Raw genomic sequence first — 25345 nt, 5'->3', positions numbered from 1 at the left:
CAACTAACTGAGAGTGCAGCCTGACCAGAATAAATTCGGGTCCTGGAGGGTGGAGTTGGATTTACACCCCAAACAGATTCTGCAGCTCCGACTGCCCGAACTGACTGTCGCGTCGGGTATCCTGCTGGAGGCAGTAATGAGATGTGAATGTGTGGACAGATGACCACGTCGCAGCTTTGCAAATCTCTTCAACAGTGGCTGACTTCAAGTGGGCCACTGACGCTGCCATGGCTCTAACAGTATGAGCCGTGACATGACCCTCAAGAGCCAGCCCAGCCTGGGCGTAAGTGAAGGAAATGCAATCTGCTAGCCAATTGGAGATGGTGCGTTTCCCGACAGCGACCCCTAGCCTGTTAGGGTCGAAAGAAACAAACAATTGGCCGGACTGTCTGTGGGGCTGTGTCCGCTCCAAGTAGAAGGCCAATGCTCTCTTGCAGTCCAATGTGTGCAACTGACGTTCAGCAGGGCGGGTATGAGGCCTGGGGAAGAATGTTGGCAAGACAATTGACTGGTTAAGATGGAACTCCGACACCACCTTCGGCAGGAGCTTTGGGTGGGTGCGGAGCACTACTGTGTTGTGATGAAATTTGGTATATGGAGCATGAGCTACCAGGGCTTGAAGCTCACTGACCCTAAGAGCTGAAGTAACTGCCACCAAGAAAATGACCTTCCAGGTCAAGTACTTCAGATGGCAGGTATTCAGTGGCTCAAAAGGAGGTTTCATCAGCTGGGTGAGGACGACGTTGAGATCCCATGACACTGTAGGAGGCTTGATAGGGGGCATTGACAAAAGCAAGCCTCTCATGAATCGAACGACTAAAGGCTCTCCAGAGATGGCTTTACCTTCCACACGATAATGGTAAGCACTAATCGCACTAAGGTGATTCCTTACTGAGTTGGTCTTGAGGCCAGACTCTGATAAGTGCAGAAGGTATTCAAGCAGGTTCTGTGCAGGGCAAGAACGAGGTTCTAGGGCCCTGCTCTCACACCAAACGACAAACCTCCTCCACTTGAAAAAGTAACTCTTTTTAGTGGAATCCTTCCTAGAGGCAAGCAAGACACGGGAGACACCCTCAGACAGACCCAACGCAGCAAAGTCTACGCCCTCAACATCCAGGCCGTGAGAGCCAGAGACTGAAGGTTGGGGTGCAGCAACGCTCCGTCGTTCTGCGAAATGAGAGTCGGAAAACACTCCAATCTCCACGGTTCATCGGAGGACAACTCCAGAAGAAGAGGGAACCAGATCTGACAGGGCCAAAAGGGCGCTATCAGAATCATGGTGCCGCGGTCTTGCTTGAGCTTCAGTAAGGTCTTCCCCACCAAAGGTATGGGAGGATAAGCATACAGGAGGCCGATCCTCCAATGAAGGAGAAAAGCATCCGACGCTAGCCTGCCGTGTGCCTGAAGTCTGGAACAGAACAGAGGCAGCTTGTGGTTGGTCTGAGAGGCGAAAAGGTCCACCGAGGGGGGGCCCACTCTCGGAAGATCTTGCGTACCACTCTGGAATGAAGCGACCACTCGTGCGGTTGCATGACTCTGCTCAGTCTGTCGGCCAGACTGTTGTTTACACCTGCCAGGTATGTGGCTTGGAGGAGCATGCCGAACTGGCAAGCCCAACGCCACATCCCGATGGCTTCCTGACACAAGGGGCGAGATCCGGTGCCCCCCTGCTTGTTGGTGTAATACATTGCAACCTGATTGTCTGTCCGAATTTGGATAATTTGGCAGGACAGCCGATCTCTGAAAGCCTTCAGTGCGTTCCAGATCGCTCGGAGCTCCAGGAGGTTGATCTGCAAATCCTTTTCCTGGAAGGACCACAGACCCTGGGTGTGAAGCCCATCGACATGAGCTCCCCACCCCAGGCGAGATGCATCCGTCGTCAAGGAATTTGGAATGGACGTCCCAGGGTCAAATTGGTCCGAATGGTCCACCAGAGCAGTGAAGTGCGGCAACTGGTGGAGAGGCGGATGACATCTTCTAGATTCCCGGTGGCTTGGAACCACTGGGAAGCTAGGGTCCATTGAGCAGATCTCATGTGAAGATGAGCCATGGGAGTCACATGGACTGTGGAGGCCATATGACCCAGAAGTCTCAACATCTGCCGAGCTGTGACCTGCTGGGATGCTCTGGTCTGCGAAGCCAGGGACAGGAGGTTGTTGGCCCTCGCTTCGGGAAGGAAGGCCCGAGCCGTCTGGGTATTCAGCAGAGCTCCTATGAATTCCAGAGACTGTGTTGGCTGGAGATGGGACTTTGGGTAATTTATCACAAACCCCAGCAGCTCCAGAAGTTGAATAGTGCACTGCGTAGACCGGAGGGCTCCCGCCTCCGAGGTGTTCTTGACCAGCCAATCGTCGAGATATGGGAACACGTGCACTCCCAGCTTGCGTAGATACGCCGCTACCACCACGAGGCACTTTGTAAACACTCGTGGGGCAGAGGCGAGCCCAAAGGGCAGCACACAATACTGAAAGTGCCGTGCGCCCAGGCGGAATCTGAGATACTGTCTGTGAGCTGGCAGTATCGGGATGTGAGTGTATGCGTCCTTTAAATCCAGGGAACATAGCCAATCGTTTTTCTGAATCATTGGCAGAAGGGTGCCCAAGGAAAGCATCCTGAACTTTTCTTTGACCAGGAATTTGTTCAGGCCTCTCAGGTCTAGGATGGGACGCATCCCCCCTGTTTTCTTTTCCACAAGGAAGTACCTGGAATAGAATCCCTGCCCTTCCTGCCCGGGTGGTACGGGCTTGACCGCATCGGCGCTGAGAACGGCGGAAAGTTCCTCTGCAAGTACCTGCTTGTGATGGGAGCTGAAGGATTGAGCTCCCGGAGGACAATTTGGTGGCAGGGAGGCCAAATTCAGGTCGTATCCGCACCGCACTATTTGGAGAACCCACTGGTCGGAGGTTATGAGAGGCCACCTTTGGTGAAAACATTTTAACCTCCCTCCGACCGGCAGATCGTCCGGTACGGACACTTCGAGGGCGGCTATGTTCCCATGGATCCAGTCAAAAGCCCGTCCCCGGCTTTTGCTGTGGAGGCGCAGGGGACTGCTTAGGCGCACGCTGTTGACGAGAACGAGCGCGCTGGGGCTGTCCCTGACGAGGCCTTCGGGCCGGCTGGGTGTACCTACGCTTGGCAAAAGAATAGGGCACAGCCTGCCGGGCCCGGGAAAAACGTCCACCTGCTGAGGTGGATGCTGAAGGCGCCCGGTGGGAGAGCTTGTCGAGGGCGGTTTCCCGCTGATGCAGTTGGTCCACCAGCTGCTCGACCTTCTCACTAAAAATATTATCCCCCCGGCAAGGGACGTCGGCCAGTCTCTGCTGGGTGCGGTTGTCCAGGTCAGAGGCACGCAGCCATGAGAGCCTGCGCATCACTATACCTTGGTACGCAGCACGAGATGCCACATCACAGGTGTCATAGATACCCCTGGACAGGAACTTTCTGCACGCCTTCAGCTGCCTGACCACCTTCTGATAAGGCCTGGACTGCTCCGGCGGGAGCTTGTCAACCAGGTCCGCCAGTTGCTTCACATTGTTCCGCATGTGGATGCTCGTGTAGAGCTGGTAAGATTGGATGCGGGTCACGAGCATGGAAGACTGGTAGGCCTTCCTCCCAAACGAGTCCAGAGTGCGAGACTCCCGCCCCGGGGGCGCCGAGGCGGTATCCCTCGAACTCCGTGCCCTCTTGAGAGCAGAATCCACGACCGCCGAGTCATGAGGCAATTGGGGCCGCATTAACTCTGGATCCGAGTGAATTCTGTACTGGGACTCTGCTTTCTTGGGGATGGTGGGATTAGATAATGGTCGCATCCAGTTCCGAAGCAGTGTCTCCTTAAGGACATTGTGCAACGGCACCGTGGAGGACTCTCTAGGTGGAGATGGATAGTCGAGGACCTCGAGCATCTCAGCCCTCGGCTCATCCACAGAGACCACGGGGAAGGGAATGCATATAGACATTTCCCTGACAAAGGAGGCAAAGGAGAGGCTCTCGGGAGGCAAGAGCTTCCTCTCTGGTGAAGGCGTGGGGTCAGAGGGAAGGCCCACAGACTCCTCTGAGGAGAAATATCTGGGGTCCTCCTCTTCTACCCACGAGGCCTCTTCCTCGGTATCGGACATAAGCTCATGCAGCTGAGTCCTTAACCGGGCCCGGCTCGACGTCGAGGCACCGAGACCTCGGTGTCGTCGAGCGGTGGACTCCCGCGCCGGCGGGGACGAAGCTCCCTCCATCGACGTCGACGGGGACTCCACCTGCATGGCGGTCGAGACCGGCGCCGCAAGCGGCGGCGGTGTCGAAGGCCTCGGCACCGGGCTAGAGCTCGCCGGCGCCACAGTCAACGGGCCGGCACAGCCTGGCGCATCAGCCCTTCCAGGATCCCCGGAAGGATGGCTCGGAGGCACTCGTCCAGGCCCGCTGTTGGGAAAGACGGGGGGGCCGGTAGAGGCGTCGGTGCCGGAAGCTGTTCGGGTCCAGGAGACTGCACCGAAGTGCTGGGACCCTGACGCGTCGGTACCTCCACTACCGAGGGGGACCTTTCCTCTCGACGCGGACGCTTCGGTGTCGACTCCTCTCCGGCATCGAAGGCCGGGCGCACCGATGGGGACCGATGACGGTGCTTCTTCTGTTTTTTGCGGTGCCCGTCATCGGCGCCAGGTGGGACGGAGGAGGAGGCGGTCGATCCCCCTCGGTCTCGAGGGGCCGGGTCGGACAGGGTTCGGTCCCGAGGGCCGTGAGCAGAGGGAGTGACCGGGGCCAATTGCCCACGCGGCCTCTCACCCCTACCGTCACCGGAGGCCCGGCGGGCCGACGGGACCTGTACTCCTGGGGTCGATGCCATCTGTGCCGATTTCGCAGACACCGATACCAGTACCGAAGAATGGGGAAATTTACTGCCTCCAACAAGGAACGGATCTGCTCCTCCGATGGAGGGGCCTCCGGCTGGTATAACCGTTCGTAACAGGTCACAAATTCCCTCTGAATATCCTCTGTCTGATCCCATACCTTCCCTACATCGTCTTTTATACTATTGATATTATTGTGACTAGTTAGCTGTTTTAATTTATATGCTAGTAGCCTGCTAACCTTATTATTAAACTCATAATATTCTTGCTGTACTCTTTGCATCTGTTCTTGAATGCCTTTATTTTCTAAGGCAGCTAATTGGACCCTAGCTGTATGTAGTTCCCCTTGCTGACCCAGGGTAGCTTGCTCTTGTTTCAACAAGTTATCTAGACTCTGTATCTTGTCCCTCAATGCCTCTTCCTGTTTCTTAATATCTTTATTTAAATATGCTTGTAGAGATATCATTTTCCCCCGTACCACAGCCTTCAAGAATTCCCATAATATCCCGGGTTTTATGTCAGGTGTGTCATTAATGTGAAGGAACTCTTTTAGTTCCCCTTCAATTTTTTTCACCTGCTTCGGGTCATTTAGCAAGCTATCTGGAAACTGCCATGTCCTCTTCCCACATACCTCCCGCCTCCCCCGCAAAGAGATGGTGACTGGAGCATGATCAGACCAGGTATGTGTCTCTATTTCTGAGGATATGACCTGTAACAGCATTCCTGCACTACCCATCCACATATCAATTCTAGAGTGTGTATTATGGGGGGCCGAATAGCAAGTGTAATCTCTTTCTGCTCCGTGAAAGACCCGCCAGATATCAACCAATCCCCATTCATTCAGGAAGTGAAGTAATCTATCCCATTCCGCCTGCGCATATCCCGCTGCCTCCCCCGTGTTATCTACCCTGGGATCCATGGTGATATTGAAATCTCCCCCCAGTAAGACCTCTCCTTGTACTACCTTTGAAAGCTGGGAGCCAACACGGTCAAAGAATTCTCCCTGAGCCTGATTAGGGGCATAAATACTCACTATAGTGTATAATTGACCTTCCAATTTGCCCACCAGAATCACGAAACACCCCCCTCCCCCCGTATCCCTTTTTATGGCTATAGTTTCCAGGCCAGCCCGTGCTTTAACAATATCCCTACTCCCGCTGTTGTCTATTAGCAGTCATATACTGAGCAGAATACCGGGATTACCCAATAGATGCTCATATCTCACCAACAGATGTGTCTCCTTATTAAAATAATGTCCACTCCTGCTCTAGTAGCTTCTTTAAAAAAACTTTTCCTTTTTTGTGGAGAGTTTAGACCACGGACATTAAGTGTCATACATTTTATCTGTGCCACCCTAGACCCAACCATTTATACTCCTCTTTTATGCCTTGCAAACCATGAGTCCTCCACTCTACTCCATTGTAAGCAATCTCCCACTGAGTTAACCTGTACCCCCACCCCAACTTCCCTCTTCATCCAGTGGGTCAAACTTCTCCCACCGATTGGTTAAGAGAACGGCAACCACATACATGCCCAACTGCTAGAACTTATTACCTTATTTAAATATATTTCTAACTGCCCCCGATCCAAATCTGCAATGTTTAAACTGCATACAATATCTCACCCTTAAATCCTGGCTATAACATTCTGAATTTGTCTATCAAGGTCCATCTGTAGTTGTAGATCTCTCCAGCTGGCCGGATTGTTGTCGGGGAAGGCGCCCCTTACCCCTGATCACCTGGGTCCATCCCTGTCGCATCGGATGCGCTGTATGCTCTGCAGTATGTTCTGCGCTTCCCTGTGGCGCCTCCACCTCCGGCCATGTAGCACGTGCTTCCTCCACATTCTGAATTTTGTTCCACTTCCCGTCCGTCTTATAGGACAGTGCAAACGGATATTGCCAGCGGTATGGTATTCCTTGGTCACGTAGATATCTTGTAAAACTCCTTAGTTCTGCCCGGCGTTTCAGGGTCAATGGTGCCAAGTCCAGATATAACTCAATCGGGAGCAAGTCCCATTTGATCACGTCCATCTTGCGGGCCTTGCTCATAATAGCCTCCTTGAACCGGTATTCTTAGAGACAGGCTATTATATCTCTGGGCACATTTGCCCGGGTGCGTACCATCATTCTGTGAGCTCTATCTATTTTAATGTCCTCCGGGTTCACCTCGTGGTTTTCCTCTGAAAGTAGCATGCTAGCAATTTGTTGCACCACTTTTTCGCAGTCCATATACTCTGGCTGTTCTGGGATACCTCGGATCCTAATATTCGATCTTCTACTACGATTGTCTAAATCTTCCACTTTATTCAATAGCGATCCGCAGATGTCCTGTTGTTCTTTAAGAGTGGGCTCCAGTGTGCTTAGAGTCTCTTGGTGTTCATCTATGCGTTCATCCACCTCTACTACGCGTCGCCCCATCTCCACTAATTCCCCGCGAAGTTCCATTGCCAGCTTCGTGATATCCTCGCGACCACCTTTTACTTCTGCTCGAATCTCCACGAGCAGCGCATGCATCTGTTTCGCCGAGAGATCGCCTTCTCCCGCCATCTCGCTCCTCTCTGCCTCCCGCCTGCTGCTTTCAGTCTGTGCAGGTCTCGGCCCGGCCACCATCTTATTTCCCTCCGACTGCGGCTGGTAAGTGAATGCTTTCAATAATTTGCTAGGCTCTTTTCCCGCCATTATGATCTTCACCAGCGCTTCTGATATCTTAATCGATCAAACTTGGGGAGATTCAATCACAAAAATCGCTGTATATAACGCTTTTGTTCGTTGGGCATGCAGAGCTGATCACTCACGCCGCCATCTTACAGCGTGACGTCACCGTCCCCCGCTAAGGAGCAATTCTAAACATCTATCCACATAACACATGCAGCAATGTTATTGCCTAATTTATAGAATTGCCCCTGAAATCAACTGGGACTCCCATCATTTTCACATTACAATTAGATAATCATTGTCCTCCAAAATCATGAGAAACATTTTCAGAAAGAAGAGCACGCAAGTCAGAATCCTCCTGGCTGAAGTAAGTGCTATCATAAGGTCCATTCTCAGTGCAATGTCCTTCAGCCCCCCCCCCCCCCCCCCCCCCCCCCCCCCCATAGTGATGCTATCCCCAGCACTGAGGAAATGAGGTTTAGACTCCAAGGGGGTACCACCATTTGCTAAAAGAGGCCACAGCTGCTTTGCGCCTCCTAAGGAATGTCCAATATCCATTTGAGAAAACAATAAATTTCCCTCAATAGATTCCGCACAACTCACAACACGGCCATCTGAACCTTTGATGAGTTCAATGCTGTACCTAGTTGAACTGTTCCTGCAAGAAAGCTAGAATGTCTGGGAGAGACAATCTAAGGAATGAAGACAATGGGTTCTGAAACCTTGCCTCAAAGTATAAAAGCCAAAATGTGGGCCTCTTTCTAGCCTGCAGCAGAGTCACATTAACATTGTAAATGGCAGCAGATTAAGACCTGGTCAATTGAGTCTACCCAACAAGGTGACCAAAAGTTTTACCTTCCCAGGGCCCTTGCTCCAGGTGCCCAGGGTTTCCAGGTGCTTGTTGGCTGGGATCAGGCGACCCTCAGGGGGAGGAATGCTGGCTTCGGCCTCACCCCTGGTAAGCCTTTCCTCAGCTGAGAGGTACCCAGCTCTACCACCGGCTGCTTTTCAGGTGCTGTGGAGGACTTGCAGCTCATCTGCATATCTTTTACAGCCTCTGGGGTGACTCCCAGGTCCACTCGATCCACTCGGGTGCCCCATGCCTGGCATTTTTTTTTCCTTTACATTTACTTTCTCCCAGTTACTACTTATGGCTCCATTACACTATTTCTTCTTGGTACTGTCTCTTCCTAATCTGTTTCTCCATCTGAAACCACTGTACACTGCAGGAACACATTGTCCACCCTCTGTATTCATCTCTTTTTTCCTCTTCCTTTATCTCAGCTCTCAACTTTCAACATTTCTTACCTTCATTCATCCATCTCCTTTCTATCTGAGTACATCTCGCCTTCGATGCTGTCGTCATAGCTCTCTCCTACTCTTTCTCCTTCTCTCCGCTGGGGACATTTAATCCCAATCCTGGTCCTCCACATCAGCTCTCATCCTATTTGTGCAGGTCACACCGTGACATCTCCAATCTAATTTCTGTTCCTCTCCTCCCCCCTTCTCCCCTGCCTTTCTATTGCGCTCTGTGGAATGCCTGCTCTGGCTGTAACAAACATTCCTACATCCATGACCTCTTTATCTCTCGTACTCTCCATCTGCTTGCCCTAACTGAAACTTGGCTTTACCCTGAAGACTCTGCTTCAGTCGCGGCCCTATGCCTTGGTTATCTTTTCTCCCATACTCCTCGCCCGGTTGGCCGCAGAGGTGGTGTCGGGCTACTACTTTCACCCTCTTGTAGATTTCAACCTCTTCTTCCACCTCAGTCTCACTGTTTTTCTTCCTTCGAAGTCCACTCCATCCGTCTATTTGCCCCTCTGCCTCTCCGAGTAGCAGTCATTTATCGACCTCCTGATAAGTCCCTTTCTTCCTTTCTCACTGACTTTGATGCCTGGCTTTCCTTCTTTCTTGAACCTTCATCTCCTTCGCTTATTCTTGGGGATTTTAACATTCATGCTAATGATCCCTCTGACTCTTATGCTTCTCAGTTTGTTGCTTTAACATCCTCTTTCAATCTTCAACTGTGCTCCACTGCCCCCACTCACCAGAATGGCCACTGTCTTGATCTTATCCTCTTCTCAAACTGCTCACTCTCCAGTTTCTGTGTCTCAACTCTTCCCCTCTTTGACCATCATCTGATAACTTTCACATTTAAACACCCTCCTCCCCAGTCCCATCCAATCTTAACCAATACATTTAGGAATCTTCAGGCTATTGACCCTTCTACTCTGTCCTCCAATGTTTCAAATCTATTCTCTACCACTATGTCATCCAAGTCTGTCAATGAGGCTGTCTCTTCCTATAATACTATTCTCTCCTCTGCTCTGGATACTCTCGCTCCTCCCATTTCCCATTCTGTAAAACGTACCAAACCCCAGCCTTGGCTGACCTCTACAATCCGCTACCTATGTTCCTGTGCCCGCTCTGCCGAACGCCTTTGGCTGAAATCCCGTGCCCATGCTGAATTCATACATTTCAAATTCTTGCTGATCTCCTTCCAGTCTGCTCTTTTACTTGCCAAACAGGACTATTACATCCAGTTGACAAATTCTCTTGGCTCAAATCCTCGACGTCTCTTTCCCACACTGAACTCTCTCCTCAAAGTGCCTTCACCTCCAACCCCCCCCCCTCCCCCCACCTTCACTTTCCCCCGAGACTCTGGCTGAGTTCTTTCATGATGAGGTTCACTAGATTAAACTTGAATTCTCAACCAAATCACCTCCACCTCTCCTTCCCTTAGTCCATTCTCGCAACCCTCCAACCCCTGCCTCCTTTTCTGAAATCACTGAAGAGGAATCTACGCATCTTATTTCCTCCTCAAAACTACATGTTCCTCTGATCCTATTCCCACCCATCTACTTAACACTCTCTCTCCTACTGTCATCCCTTTTATCTGTCATATCCTCAATCTTTCACTTTCCACTGCGACTGTTCCTGATGCTTTCAAACATGCCGTAGCCACACCACTCCTTAAAAAACCTTCATTGGATCCTACCTGTCCTTCCAACTATCGCCCCATCTCCCTCCTCCCTTTCCTATCCAAGATACTGGAACGTGTTGTTCACCGCTGTTGCCTTGACTTTCTTTCATCTCAAGCTATTCTTGATCCACTTCAATCTGGCTTTCGCCCCCTTCATTCAACTGAAACAGCGCTTGCTAAAGTCTCCAATGATCTGTTCCTGGCCAGATCCAAAGGGCTCTATTCTATCTTCATCCTTCTCGATCTATCTGCTGCTTTTCACACTGTTGATCACAGCCTACTCCTTGATACGCTGTCCTCACTTGGATTTCAGGGCTCTGTTTTATCCTGGTTTTTCTCTTCTCTCTCCCAGTGTACCTTTAGTGTATACTCTAGTGGATCCTCCTCTACTTCTATCCCATTGTCAGTTGGTGTACCTCAGGGACCTGTCCGGGGACCTCTTCTTTTCTCCATCTATACTTCTTCCCTTGGTACTCTGATCGCATCCCAGGGTGTTCAGTATCATCTTTACGCTGATCACTCCCAAATCTACCTCTCCACACCAGAAGTCTCAATCGAAATCCAGGCCAAAGTATCAGCCTGCCTGTCTGACATTGCTGCCTGGATGTCTCAACACCATCTGAAACTAAACATGACCAAGACTGAGCTTCTTATCTTTCCCCCTAAACCAACCTGCCCTCCCCCCCCCCCCCCCCCCACCCCCCCCCCCCTTCTCTATTTCTGTGGATAACACTCTCATCCTTCCTGTCTCATCAGCTCGTAGCCTTGGGGTCATCTTCGACTCCTCCCTCTCCTTCTCTGCACATATTCAGCAGACTGCTAAAACCTGTCGTTTCTTTCTCTATAATGTCACCAAAATTAGCCCTTTCCTTTCTGAGCACACCACCAGAACCCTCATCCACACTCTTATCACCTCTCGCTTAGACTATTGCAACTTGCTTCTCACAGGTCTCCCATTTAGCCATCTCTCTCCTCTTCAATCTGTTCAAAATTCTGCTGCACGACTAATATTCCACCAGTGTCGTTATGCTCATATTAGCCCTCTCTGGTCACTTCACTGGTTTCCTATCCGTTTCCGCATACACTTCAAGCTCCTCCTATTGACTTATAAATGCATTCACTTTGCAGCTCCTCAGTACCTCTCCACTCTCATCTCTCCCTACATTCCTCCCCGGGAACTCCGTTCACTGGGTAAATCTCTCTTATCTGCACCCTTCTCCTCCACCGCTAACTCCAGACTCCGTTCCTTTTATCTTGCTGCACCATATGCCTGGAATAGACTTCCCGAGCCGGTATGTCAAGCTCCATCTCTGGCCGTCTTCAAATCTAAGCTAAAAGCCCACCTTTTTGATGCTGCTTCTAACACCTAACCCTTATTCACTTGTTCAGAACCCATATTTTATCATCCTCACTTTAATATTCCCTTATCTCTTGTTTGTACTGTTTGTCTGTCCTAATTAGATTGTAAGCACTGTCGAGCAGGGACTGTCTCTTCATGTTCAAGTGTACAGTACTGCGTACGTCTAGTAGCGCTTTAGAAATGATAAGCAGTAGTAGTAGTTATACCTGCTGCTCTATGCCCTGCTTAAAAGTGTAAAGGTCATTTAAGTTTTGCTTTGATTCCATCCTCTCTCTGTTTATCCTTTGCTTTTTTGAATTCCATCACTGATTTTGGGTCTGCCCCCCAACCAGGAGGGTATTCCAGACATCCAACATCCCCTCCCATAAAAAGTATTTAATGGTGTTACTCCTAAGTCTACCATTATGCAGACTCAACTGATGTCCTCTAGTCCTACCTCTTTCCCGTCTCTGATTTGTTTGTATTATATCTTTCAAGTATTTACACATCTGTATCATATATACCCATCCATTCTTTCCTCAAGGGTATACACATTCAGGTCTTCGTCTCTTCTTATACATCTTTTGATGAAAATCCCATACCATTTTTATCGCTTTTTCCCTGCATCATAAGGCCACCGCTGTCACATTGTTTTTCAATATGTTTAGTTTCTCACATACTATTATACCAAGGTCCCTCTCCTGGTTCATGAAGATCAGTCTGACACCCACTATCACATACAGTTTCTTTGGATTTCTACACTCTGAGGTTCATCACCCTGCACTTCTTTACATTTAATTTTAACTGCCTAACGTTAGACCATTCTTCTAATATTTGTAGATTCTTTGTTGTCCACTCCCTCCGTGGGGTCCACTCTGTTGCAAACCTTCATGTTAGCCACAAATGGGTAAACCTTTCCTTTTAACCCTTCAGAAATGTCACTCATAAATATATTGAATAGAATCGGCCCCAGTACTGATCTCTGAGGCATTCCACTACTTACCTTTCTTTCTGCTAAGTAAATTCCATTTACCACCACTCTCTGAAATCCATAATTCAACCAGTTTCTAATTTAGTAAAACATTTTACTGAGAATCTTTTGAGGAAACAATGTCAAAGGTTTTGCTGAAAACCAAATAGACTATATCTAGTGCATGTCCTCGATCCAAATAACTGGTCACCAAGTCAAAGTAAAAAGACTCATTTGACATGATTTTCCATGTTACCTTGGATCTTGCAACCCACTGGATTTCAGAAAGATCACTATCCTTTCTTTTAGTAGCATCTCCATTGCTGTTCTGACCGTTGAAGTGAGGGCTTACTGACCTGTAACTTCCCATATCTTCTCTGATCCCATTTTTGTGAATAGGGATCACATCTACTCAAGGAACATCTCCATTCTCAAGGGTTTATTAAACAAATCTTTAAGAGGACCTACAAGAACCAGCCTTGTGGCTTTCTCTACTTTCATTTTTTCAAGTTGTTCATAAACACTTTAAGTGAACGGCATAATATCTACTCCATCCTTAAACAGACCTTTGTCAGCCGACTGCAGTCCTCCGGGATTTTCTTCCAAGATCACAGAAGTATTTGTTTAGCATGCCTGTTTGTTTTCTCATCGCTCTTCAAATAGTGGTTCTTAGCATCTTTCAGTATTACAATTCAATTCCTAGCGTTCTTCCCTTCCCCAACATACCTAAAAAAAGTAATCACCTCTCTTTACATCTCTACCCCCCTGATTAATTATCCTTTTCTCCAAAGCCTCACACTTTCAGGGCCAAGCCTTAAGGCATCCTGCCAGAAAGATTTTCTGCCTCAGGAAACAGTAGTGGATCCTTCATCTTCAAACTGATGAGATTTGCACACCACAGCCTTTGTGGCCAATCTGGGCTCTCTACCTTCTGAGCTACTCAACCTGCAAGAGGCCATGGGTTAAATACATAAAGCATGCTCTTCTAAGGTTACCATTGTACAAGTGCATCTAGGCCTTCTAAATTGTGCTGCTTCCTGCAGCTGAAAACCTGAGCACATTCAAATTATCTGCTGTCACTATTAGAGCCATGATTGATGATATCCAGTAACAAACCACCACTCTCTGGGGCCTAACATGTTTCTACAAAGGAAATCCACCCAGGCATTCTCTCACACAGCAACATGTGCCACTGATAGAATGAACTCAAATACCTCTCTGTTGAACACAGCAGCAAATACACTTCTGCCACCTTCCTGCTTCTTGTGTTGTCCTGGCAGCTGACATAAGTCTCTGTAAGTCATGTAGCCTGAAAGGACCTAAACTGCTTTGTTCCACACTAAGGAAGAAAGGCCTCGCCTGGTAAATGAACTACCCTCTTCTCAAGAGATGATTGGCCACTTGGATTACTCTGAGGACCATCTTCCCTGAGCTATCTTGGAAAAAGGAATGGGCTTCCCTTAAGTACATAAGTAATGCCACACTGGGAAAAGACCAAGGTCCATCGAGCCCAGCATCCTGTCCACGACAGCAGCCAATTCAGGCCAAGGGCACCTGGCAAGCTTCCCAAATGTACAAACATTCTATACATGTTATTCCTGGAATTGTGGATTTTTCCCATTTAGTAGTAGTTTATGGACTTGTCCATTAGGAAACCGTCTAATCCCTTTTTAAACTCTGCCAAGCTAACCACCTTCACCACGTTCTCCGGCAACGAATTCCAGAGTTTAATTACGCGTTGGGTGAAGAAAATTTTTCTCCGATTTGTTTTAAATTTACTACACTGTAGTTTCATCGCATGCCCCCTAGTCCTAGTATTTTTGGAAAGCGTGAACAGACTGTTCACATCCACCTGTTCCACTCCACTCATTATTTTATATACCTCTATCATGTCTCCCCCTCAGCCGTCTCTTCTCCAAGCTGAAAAGCCCTAGCCTCCTTAGTCTTTCTTCATAGGGAAGTCGTCCCATCCCCGCTATCATTTTAGTTGCCCTTCACTGCACCTTTTCCAATTCTACTATATCTTTCTTGAGATGCAGCGACCACAATTGAACACAATACTCAAGGTGCGGTCGCACCATGGAGCGATACAACGGCATTATAACATCCTCACACCTGATTTCCATACCTTTCCTAATAATACCCAACATTCTATTCGCTTTCCTAGCCGCAGCAGCACACTGAGTAGAAGGTTTCAGCGGTGCAAAGAAAAGCTATGAGAATGGTATGGGATTTGCGTAACCAGACGTATGAGTGACTTGCTGACCTGAACATGTATACCCTGGAGGAAAGGAGAAACAGGGGTGATATGATACAGACGTTCAAATATTTGAAAGGTATTAATCCGCAAACGAACCTTTTCCGGAGATACAAAGGCGGTAGAATAGAAGATGAGGACATGAAATGAGATTGAAGGGGGGCAGACTCAAGAAAAATGTCAGGAAGTATTTCTTCACGGAGAGCGTGGTGGATGCTTGGAATGCCCTCCCGCGGGAGGTGGTGGAGATGAAAACAGTAACGGAATTCAAACATGCGTGGGATAAACATAAAGGAATCCTGTTCAGAAGGAATGGATCCTCAGGAGCTTAACCGAGATTGGATAGCAGAGCCGGTAGTGGGAGGCGGGGCTGGAGGTTGGGAGGCGGGGATAGTGCAGGGCAGACTTATACGGTCTGTGCCAGAGCCAGTGGTGGGAGGCGGGACTGGAGGTTGGGAGGCAGGGATAGTGCTGGGCAGACTTATACGGTCTGTGCCAGAGCCAGTGGTGGGAGGCGGGACTGGAGGTTGGGAGGCAGGGATAGTGCTGGGCAGACTTATACGGTCTGTGCCAGACCCGGTGGTGGGAGACAGGGATAGTGCTGGGCAGACTTATATGGTCTGTGCCAGAGCCGGTGGTGGGAGGCGGGGATAGTGCTGGGCAGACTTATACGGTCTGTGCCAGAGCCGGTGGTTGGGAGGCGGGGCTGGTGGTTGGGAGGCGGGGATAGTGCTGGGCAGACTTATACGGTCTGTGCCCTGAAGAGCATAGGTACAAATCAAAGTAGGGTATACACAAAAAGTAGCACACATGAGTTGTCATGTTGGGCAGACTGGATGGACCGTGCAGGTCTTTTTCTGCCGTCATCTACTATGTTACTATGTTACTATCGACGATGACACCCAGATCCTTTTCTTGGTCCGTAACTCCTAACGTGGAACCTTGCATGACGTAGCTATAATTCAGGTTCTTTTTTCCCACATGCATCACCTTGCACTTGCTCACATTAAACGTCATCTGCCATTTAGACGCCCAAGTCTCCCAGTCTCGTTAAGGTCCTTCTGTAATTTTTCACAATCCTGTCGCAAGTTAACGACTTTGAATAACTTTGTGTCATCAGCAAATTTAATTACCTCGCTAGTTACTCCCATCTCTAAATCATTTATAAATATATTAAAAAGCAGCGGTCCTAGCACAGACCCCTGAGGAACCCCACTAACTACCCTTCTCCATTGTGAATACTGCCCATTTAACCCCACTCTCGTTTCCTATCCTTCAACCAGTTTTTAATCCACAATAGGACATTTCCTCCTATTCCATGGCCCTCCAATTTCTTCTGTAGCCTTTCATGAGGTACCTTGTCAAACGCCTTTTGAAAATCCAGATACACAATATCAACCGGCTCCCCTTTGTCCACATGTTTGTTTACTCCTTCAAAGAATTGAAGTAAATTGGTCAGGCAAGATTTCCCCATACAAAAGGCATGCTGACTTGGTCTCAGTATTCCATGTCCTTGGATGTGCTCTGTAATTTTGTTTTTAATAATAGCCTCTACCATTTTCCACAGCACCGACAACAGACTCACCGGTCTATAATTTCCCGGATCTCCCCTGGAACCTTTCTTTAAAAATCGGCGTTACATTGGCCTCCCTCCAATCTTCCGGTACCACGCCCGATTTTAAGGATAAATTGCATATCCCTAACAGTAGCTCCACAAGCTCATTTTTTAGTTCTATCAGTACTCTAGGATGAATACCATCTGGTCCAGGAGATTTGCTACTCTTCAGTTTGCTGAACTGCCCCATTACGTCCTCCAGGTTTACTGTGAAGTCACTAAGTTTCTCTGACTCGTCCGCTTCCAATACCATTTCAGACACCGGTATCCCACTCAAATCTTCTTCGGTGAAGACCGAAGCAAAGAATTCATTCAATCTCTCCGCTACGTCTTTGTCTTCCTTGATCGCCCCTTTTACCCCTCGGTCATCCAGCGGCCCAAAAGATTCTTTTGCCGGCTTCCTGCTTTTAATATACCGAAAAAATTTTTGCTATGTTTTTTTGCCTCTAATGCTATCTTTTTTTCGTAATCCCTCTTGGCCTTCTTTATCTGCGCTTTGCATTTGCTTTGACACTCCTTATGTTGCTTCTTGTTATTTTCAGACGGTTCCTTCTTCCATTTTCTGAAGGCGTTTCTTTTAGCCCTAATAGCTTCCTTCACCTCACTTTTCAATCCAAGCTCATGGATGCTACAAAGTGGATATGGGCTGTACCGCCACAACAGCCTCCAGATGCTTATTCAACCAACAGAACAGGCTAGCCATTGCCTCTCCTCAAAGAAGACATTACAGCCAAAGATCCTGCAACTGAATTAACTACCTTCAGAGAAGCAACCTCTGCAGTGGCCATACAGGAGCCTTAGCCCACTGCACCCAATCCATGGCCACTGCTAATGACTCTAGACTCTGGAGAAGATCCCTAGCCTTAGGGGCAACACACGCTGAGCAATTTGAAATATGTGACTATAAGGCAACAGATGGCAGCAAGGAAGAATAAATTCTCATTCCTCTTGCCCTAGAAATTTTAAGAACAGTACTTGTGTACAGAAGGACAGCCATTGATTCTTTCAAAATGTCCACACTACCGATGAGTCTTCCCCCACTGTAAACTCTCCGTCCTTCAGCAGAACATTCTTAAATTCTACCAAGTTCCCACTGCAGCATGCATTGTCGAGATTCAACTGCCAAATATAACTTGATCTCTCAAAGTTGAAAGAACTCAGAATGGTGCTACTTCTCACAGCAATGGTTTGAAGCGCTGAGCTGTGAACAGTGGTCTGAGGTGCAGAGCCGTGATCGGCAGCTGTTACAAGCTGTGTTGAGCCACCTACGCTTCATTTGGTCCTGACTTTACCTCAGTCAACCTCGATCCATTCTGGTTCACTCATCTTTGGATCTGTTGGCTAGAATCTCAAATCCCACCCTCCCCAGGTCAGTTAAATCTGATTTCACCCAGCAGCACTGAACCTTGTGCTTGCTTTTTTTGGCTTTTTAAAATATAGTTTAAAGAACTTTATCAATTGTTCTTATGAATTATCACTCTGGACATCCCCCCCTCCTCCACACAAACAAAAGTTAGAGAGGAAGAAAGGAGTACCGGTAGCTTTACATTGTCCCAAAGCTGTCCTTCTTGAAAGGGACAGATATTGATGGGTGGGGGTGTGGGATGGTGGGCCTTTCAGATGGTTTCAGCTCGTCCAAGACTCCTACTTGCTTACCTGGATGCTCCAAATTCTGGAAGGCTGAAATTCAAAATCTCTCCAGACATCAGACTGTACAAGCTAATCTCTGTCTGCTGGAGACTGAGAAATGCTGGTCAACTGTAGACTGTACAGGACCTTTATAGAGTGAAGTAATCAAACCAGTGGTTCTCGGTCATCTGATGGCAAGAAAGAATAAACCCAAACGATTGAACTGGAGGGACAATTAGTAATTGATCAATTTTCAAGGAGATTTCTTTGCGTAAAGAGCAGTTCACATGCACCAAAAACTTCTTTAAAAATTGATCCAAGCCCAAGCAATATGGATAACACTGGGAGAGAAACTATTTTAAATATTCCTCTTCCACATGGCAATTGTGGCAGGGCTATTTCTGGGGAAAAAAAAAAAAATATATATATATATTTTTTTTTTTTTTTTTGCCAAGCTGCATAGGAAGATGAAAATCACAAATGAAGTGCACAGATGAGGTGTGTGGAGATGCAATACTGGAAAAAGTAGAGTGCTGCAGGTTATGAATAAGACACTTGGAGAAGGGCACATGTTTTGAAAACTGAACAGCAAAGCCGACTGCGGGTCAGGAACAAAGTAGATCTGTAGAACTGTATAATGGCTTAGTACTGGAACAGCAAGCATAACAAATGTCTTACAGCAAGAAGAACTGGTAGGGAAAGGATATGAGGCCACCAGCTGCTAGCATATGCCTGGCTTTACCCGATACTGTCTTCCTTCTATCAAAAGCACAACGTTCTAAGTAAGAAAATAAAAAATAAAATCTCTCACCTTTCCCAGAAGCTCCTCTTTCTCATAGCCAAACAGCATCAGAGCAAAACTGTTGTTGATGCCATAGATAGTTCCATCCGGCTGTAGGGTGATAAGACCACTGATGGTGGTGAAAACCCAGATGGTAGCACTGTAGACCCACTGTGTAAAAGGCTCAGTTCTGCTGTAGTCAGAGGCTTGGTTTTTTGAAGCTTGGGTTCCTTCACATTCAGCAATGGTAACCTTCAGCTTTAAACTCAAAGGGAAGGTGGTACCCTCCCGTGCCCGGCCAACAGCCCTCTGAAGTTTTATGCTCTAGAATAAAGATGACAATTAAATGTCTAGTAAAAATCCTTATCTGAACTATAACAAATTTTCATGCAAAACATTCCCTGAAACCCACCCCACTAAAATACCCAAAGGGGTATTTCTACCTTTGTGGATTGATTGCTTTGATCCAAAATTAATTCTCAAACAACATTTCAAGAGGAAAAGATCATATTCTTTTTACAAGACCAATCTCACTATACATGCTTATCAAGTATTATGAACAGAGAGTAATTTTATCAAGCATTTTGCATGTAAAGCACATTTTACACATGGAAAATAGCTATTATACATTGTTTGAGATATACATGCATAAAAAGAAGGCATGTAGAACCACAGTGCCTATTTGTACAACAGTACAACTACGTGAAAAGTTGAAAAAATGACTTTCATAAAGACAATATAGGCAAAGCAGGTACAAATGTGTGCATGTACTCTATATGTATTCACGTATTTTATAAAATATATGCGAACATTTCAGCTCTGCCCAAACTAAGCCCCCTAAATTCATAAGTGTAGTGCACATACATACCATTTTATCAGAATGCATACACATTACAATTTTATAAAAGGCCTTTTCCATATGTAAAATATGTGAAGATACTTCTGCGAATACAATCTGAATGGAGAAGGGGTATAGCTGAGACGTACATATGTTATAAACTACATATGTATATTGAAAATAATTGGGTCTGCCAGAACGGTTTGGGCAGCGTAAGCCATGAGCTTTCTACTATCCTGAAGAAAACTGCATGTTCCCTCTAAATACTTAATTACTCTGACCTTGTATCTGCTCATGACGGCTTTACACAGTCTGGGCAGTAGCAAGCTCCATAATTAGAAAGAAATCCAGTATTCAGTAGATATAATAATACAGTTTATTAGCATCAGTATCTTACCCAAAGTAGTACAGGCAATTAGGCGTTCATCTCTGGAACATGATGGAACAACGTTTCACACAGCAGGTGCAGTCAATCCTCTCTCTTCAGCCTTCTCCCCCCGATACCTTTCAAACTGTCCTTTCTATACCCTTCTGACTCTATTCATTCCAATGGACCCTAGGTTTCTCACCAGAACTCTTTTGTCCTTATCAGTTGATAAGAATGACTTCACATGTTCCCAAGCCCTCCTCTAGACCCCCTTTGGATGTTCTCATCCTACTTCCATCTGACACAATGATACCTTCCATTAGCCAAAACATCTTTGCTCATGTAACGACAGGTACATATTTGTACCTGTCTTTACTGGTGATACTTCTGAGTGTCTAATAAAAGGAACATAGATGTCTATCCTGCCTTTCTAAAATTGCTGCATCCAGTAACGTGATCAATATAAACATTTTTAATGAGAGAAACCATAAGCTATTACCAAATGGTCTCTCATATAACTAAGATATTTTTAAAGATATAACGAAGATACATACCTGTAGCAGGTATTCTCCGAGGACAGCAGGCTGATTGTCCTCACACGTGGGCCGGCATCCATGGCGGCCCAGGAACGGCAAACTTCCAAGCAAATAAAAAGTTTTACCAGAGCATTGTGGCGCACGAACCGCACACACCGCCGTCTTCCTGCCTGTCGCGTGAGCGTTCGCAGTTTAATCAAAAAGCAAATAAACAACAAACAAACAAACTCCAAAGGGGAGGTGGGCGGGTTTGTGAGAACAATCAGCCTGCTGTCTTCGGAGAATACCTGCTACAGATATGTATCTTCGCTTTCTCCAAGGACAAGCAGGCTGCTTGTTCTCACACATGGGGAATCCCTAGCACCCAGGCTCACTCAAAACAACAAAGAAAGGTCAATTGGGCATCGCAAGGGCGAGGACATAACAAGGATTGACATAAAAAGCAGAACATCTAACTGAGAGTGCAGCCTGGAACAGAATAAAATGGGCCAAGGGGGGTGGAGTTGGATTCTAGACCCCAAACAGATTCTGCAGGACCGACTGTCCAAACCGACTGTTGCGTCGGGTATCCTGCTGAAGGCAGTAGTGAGATGTGAGTGTGTGGATTGATGACCACGTCGCAGCCTGCAAATCTCTTCTATAGTGGCCGACTTCAAGTGAGCCACCGACGCTGCAATGGATCTAACACTATGAGCCGTGACATGACCCTCAAGAGTCAGCCCAGCTTGGGCATAAGTGAAGGAAATGCAATCTGCTAGCCAATTTGAAATGGTGCATTTCCCAACTGCGACTCCCCTTCTGTTGAGATCAAAAGAAACAAACATTTGGGCGAACTGTCTGAAGGGGCTTGTCCGCTCCACGTAAAAGGCTAATGCTCTCTTGCAGTTCAAGGTGTGCAACTGACATTCAGCAGGGCGGTTATGAGGATGAGGAAAAAATGTTGGCAAGACAATTGACTGGTTCAGATGGAACTCTGACATCACCTTCGGCAAGAACTTAGGGTGCGTGCGGTGGACTACTCCGTTGTGATGAAATTTGATATAAGGTGAATGTATTATCAAGGCTTGAAGCTCACTGACTCTACAAGCTGAAGTAACAGCCACCAAAAAAATGACCTTCCAGGTCCCGTACTTCAGATGGCAGGAATTCAGTGGCTCAAAAGGAGGCTTCATCAGCTGGGTGAGAATGATGTTGAGATCCCATGACACTGGTGGAGATTTGACAGGGGGCTTTGACAAAAGCAAACCTCTCATGAAGTGAACAACTAAAGGCTGTCCAGAGATAGGATTACCTTCTACACGACAATGAAAAGCACTAATTGCACTAAGATGAACCCTTACGGAGTTGGTCTTGAGAACAGACTCTGACAAGTGTAGAAGGTATTCAAGCAGGGTCTGTGTAGGACAACAGCGAGGATCTAGGGCCTTGCTATCACACCAGACGGCAAACTTCCTCCATTTGAAAAAATAACACCGCTTCATGGAATCTTTCCTGGAAGCAAGCAAAACCCGGGATACACCCTAAGAAAGACCCAAGGAGGCGAAATCTACGCTCTCAACATCCAGGCCGTGAGAGCCAGAGACTGGAGGTTGGGATGCAGAAGCGACCCCTCGTTCTGAGTTATGAGAGTTGCAAAACACTCCAATCTCCACGGTTCTTTGGAGGACAACTCCAGAAGAAGAGGAAACCAATCTGACGCGGCTAAAAGGGAGCAATCAGAATCATAGTTCCACAGTCTTGCTTGAGTTTCAGCAAAGTCTTCCATACTAGAGTTATGGGATTATTCGCATACGGAAGGCCTGTCCCCCAACCTCCGTTCACAGGATAAATCCCTCCTCTCAGTACCCTTCTCCACCACCGCCAACTCCAGGCTCCGCTCATTCTGCCTCGCCTCACCCTATGCTTGGAACAACCTTCCTGAACCCTTACGCTAAGCCCCCTCACTGCCCGTCTTCAAGTCTTTGCTTAAGCCCACCTCTTCAATGCTGCGTTCGGCACCTAACCCTTACTGTTCAGTGAATCCAGACTGCCCCAATTTGACTGCCCCTATCGGATCCGACCGTCACTTGTCTATTAGATTGTAAGTTCTTTGAGCAGGGACGTCTCTCTTGTTAAATTGTACAGCGCTGCGTAACCCTAGTAGCGCTCTAGAAATGTTAAGTAGTAGTAGTAGTAGTAATGTAGGAGAAAGGCATCTGATGCTAGTCTGTCATGGTCCTGAAGTCTGGAACAGAACTGAGGGACCTTGTAATTGACCTGAGTGGCAAAAAGATCCACTGAGGGGGGCCTCACTCTCAGAAGATCTTGCGTACAACGCCATGTTCAGCGACCACTCATGAGGTTGCATTATCCTGCTCAACCTGTGGCTAGACCGTTGTTTACGTCTGCCAGATAGGTGGCTTGGAGAAACATGCCATGACGGCGAGCCCAAAGCCACATGTGGACGGCTTCCCGAACTGGGGGCGAGATCCGGTGCCCCCCTGCTTATTGATGTACTACCTCGCAACCTGATTGTCTGTCTGATTAGGACGGTTAAATTGGACAGCTGATCTCTGAAAGCCTTTAGAGCGTTCCAGACCGCTCGCAACTCCAGGAGATTGATCTGAAGACCTGTTTCCTAGAGGGGACCAAACTCCCTGAGTGTGAAACCCATCTACTGAGCTCCCCACCCCAGGAGGGTTGCATCCGTCATCAGCAATTTTTATGGCTGAGGAATTTGAAGTGGACGTCCCAATACCAAATTGGGTCGAATTGTCCACCACTGAAGGCAATTGTGAAAATCGGTGGAGAAGTTGGATTGCATCCTCTAGATCCCCCCGCAACTTGATACCACTGGGAAGCTAGGGTCCATTGAGCCGATCTCATGTGAAGACGCACCATGGGAGTCACATGAACTGTGGAGGCCATATGGCCTAGAAGTCTCAACATCTGCCGAGCTGTGATCTGCTGAGACGCTCTGGCAATGGAAACTAGAGACAGAAGATTGTCTGCTCTCGTTCTGGAAGATAGGCCCGAGCCGTCTGTGAGTCCAGCAGAGCTCTTATAATTCTAGTTGCCGAACTGGGGAAGATGGGACTTGGGGTAATTTATAACAAACCCGAGTAGCTCCAGCAGTTGAATAGTGATTGGAATGGACTGTAGAGCCCCTGCCTCTGAGGTGTTCGTCACCAGCCAATCGTCGAGATAAGGGAACACATGCACTCCCAGTCTGCGTTCCAACTACTGCCAGGCACTTTGTGAAGACCCTGGGAGCAGACGCCAGACCAAAGGGTGTCACGTTTACTAAACAGGAACTGGGTTTGTGAGCCCTTGGACCACTGCCGAGGAGCAGCAGTGGCAGGCAAAACCACCCCACACCAGAAGCAAGGCAGAACAGAAGTACCGGCAAATCCAGGAAAGGTCTCTAGGCAGTCAGCCAGCAAGCAGAAGACAGGTCCAGGCAACGGTTCAAAAGGCAGGTGGCAAGCAAAGCAAAGTCCAGGTCCAGGCAAAGGTTCAAAAGGCAGGCGGCAAGCAAAACAAAGTCCAGGTCCAGGCAAAGGTTCAAAAAGGCAGGCGGCAAGCAAGCAAAGTCCAGGTCCAGACAAAGGGTCAAAAGGCAGGTGGCATGCAAAGCAAAGTCCAGGATCAGGAAAGGTTCAAATGGCAGGAAACCAGCAAAAGCAGGATCAAGACCAGACAAAGTCTCTCAGGCAGAAGTGCACAAGCACCCACGTACAGGGCCTTAGACGATGCAAAGGCAGTCTCTTGGTGATTAATACAGCCCATCCACACCTGAGGTGCAAGCTGCAGCAAATCTGAGTAACTATGGAGGCTGTTCCCACAGGAGATCTCTAAGGACCAAATTTGGGCTTCCTTCCTGTCCTCGTTACTTCAAGATGGCCACGACTCTTGAGCCATCCAAGATGGCTGCCACCATTGATCCAACCAGATAGCTGCCAGAGATAGGAAAACCGAAAACAGATCTTCCCAAAGACAGAACTACTCCAGAAAGGATAGGCAGAAGCCAGCTCAGAAGCTGACCCCCAGAAATCAGGTAGAGGCTGTGAGGGATCACGACCACAGACGTGACAAAGGGTAGCACACAATACTTAAAGTGCTGTGTTCCCAGACGAAATCGAAGATACCTCCTCTGAGCTGGAAGTATCAGGATGTGTGTATAAGCATCCTTTAAGTCCAGAGAGCATAGCCAATCGTTTTGCTGAATCATGGGAAGAAGGGTGCCCAGGGAAACCATCATGAACTTTTCTCGAACAAGGAATTTGTTCAGGGCCCTTAGGTCTAGGATGGGACGCATCCCTCCTGTTTTCTTTTGCACAAGGAAGTACCTGGAATAGAATCCCAGCCCTTCTTTGCCCTGGGGAACGGGCTCGACCGCACTGGCATTGAGAAGGGCGGAGAGTTCCTCTGCAAGTACCTGCCTGTGCTGGAAACTGAAAGACTAAGCTCCCGGTGGGCAATTTAGAGCTTGGATATCAAATTGAGAGAGTATCCTAACCAGACTATTTGAAGAACCCACCGGTCGGAGGTTATGAG

At 47.8% G+C, this 25345-nt stretch overlaps 1 protein-coding gene across 3 annotated transcripts in view; it reads right to left on the bottom strand.

Annotated features, from left to right (window-relative positions):
* The window catches only part of PASK (PAS domain containing serine/threonine kinase), a 719075-nt gene that overhangs the window by 386277 nt on the left and 307453 nt on the right, over positions 1–25345 (bottom strand). For all 3 annotated transcript variants that reach the window (XM_030215835.1, XM_030215838.1, XM_030215836.1), the window contains one exon: positions 19099–19392. In XM_030215835.1, coding sequence (XP_030071695.1) covers positions 19099–19392 — 294 coding nt within the window. The remainder of the gene's footprint in view (positions 1–19098; positions 19393–25345) is intronic.

This window comes from Microcaecilia unicolor, chromosome 10, assembly GCF_901765095.1.
Source record: "Microcaecilia unicolor chromosome 10, aMicUni1.1, whole genome shotgun sequence".
NCBI classification, from domain to species: domain Eukaryota; kingdom Metazoa; phylum Chordata; class Amphibia; order Gymnophiona; family Siphonopidae; genus Microcaecilia; species Microcaecilia unicolor.
Note: the sequence above shows the minus strand (reverse complement) of the source record. Positions and strands in the feature narration are given on the sequence as shown.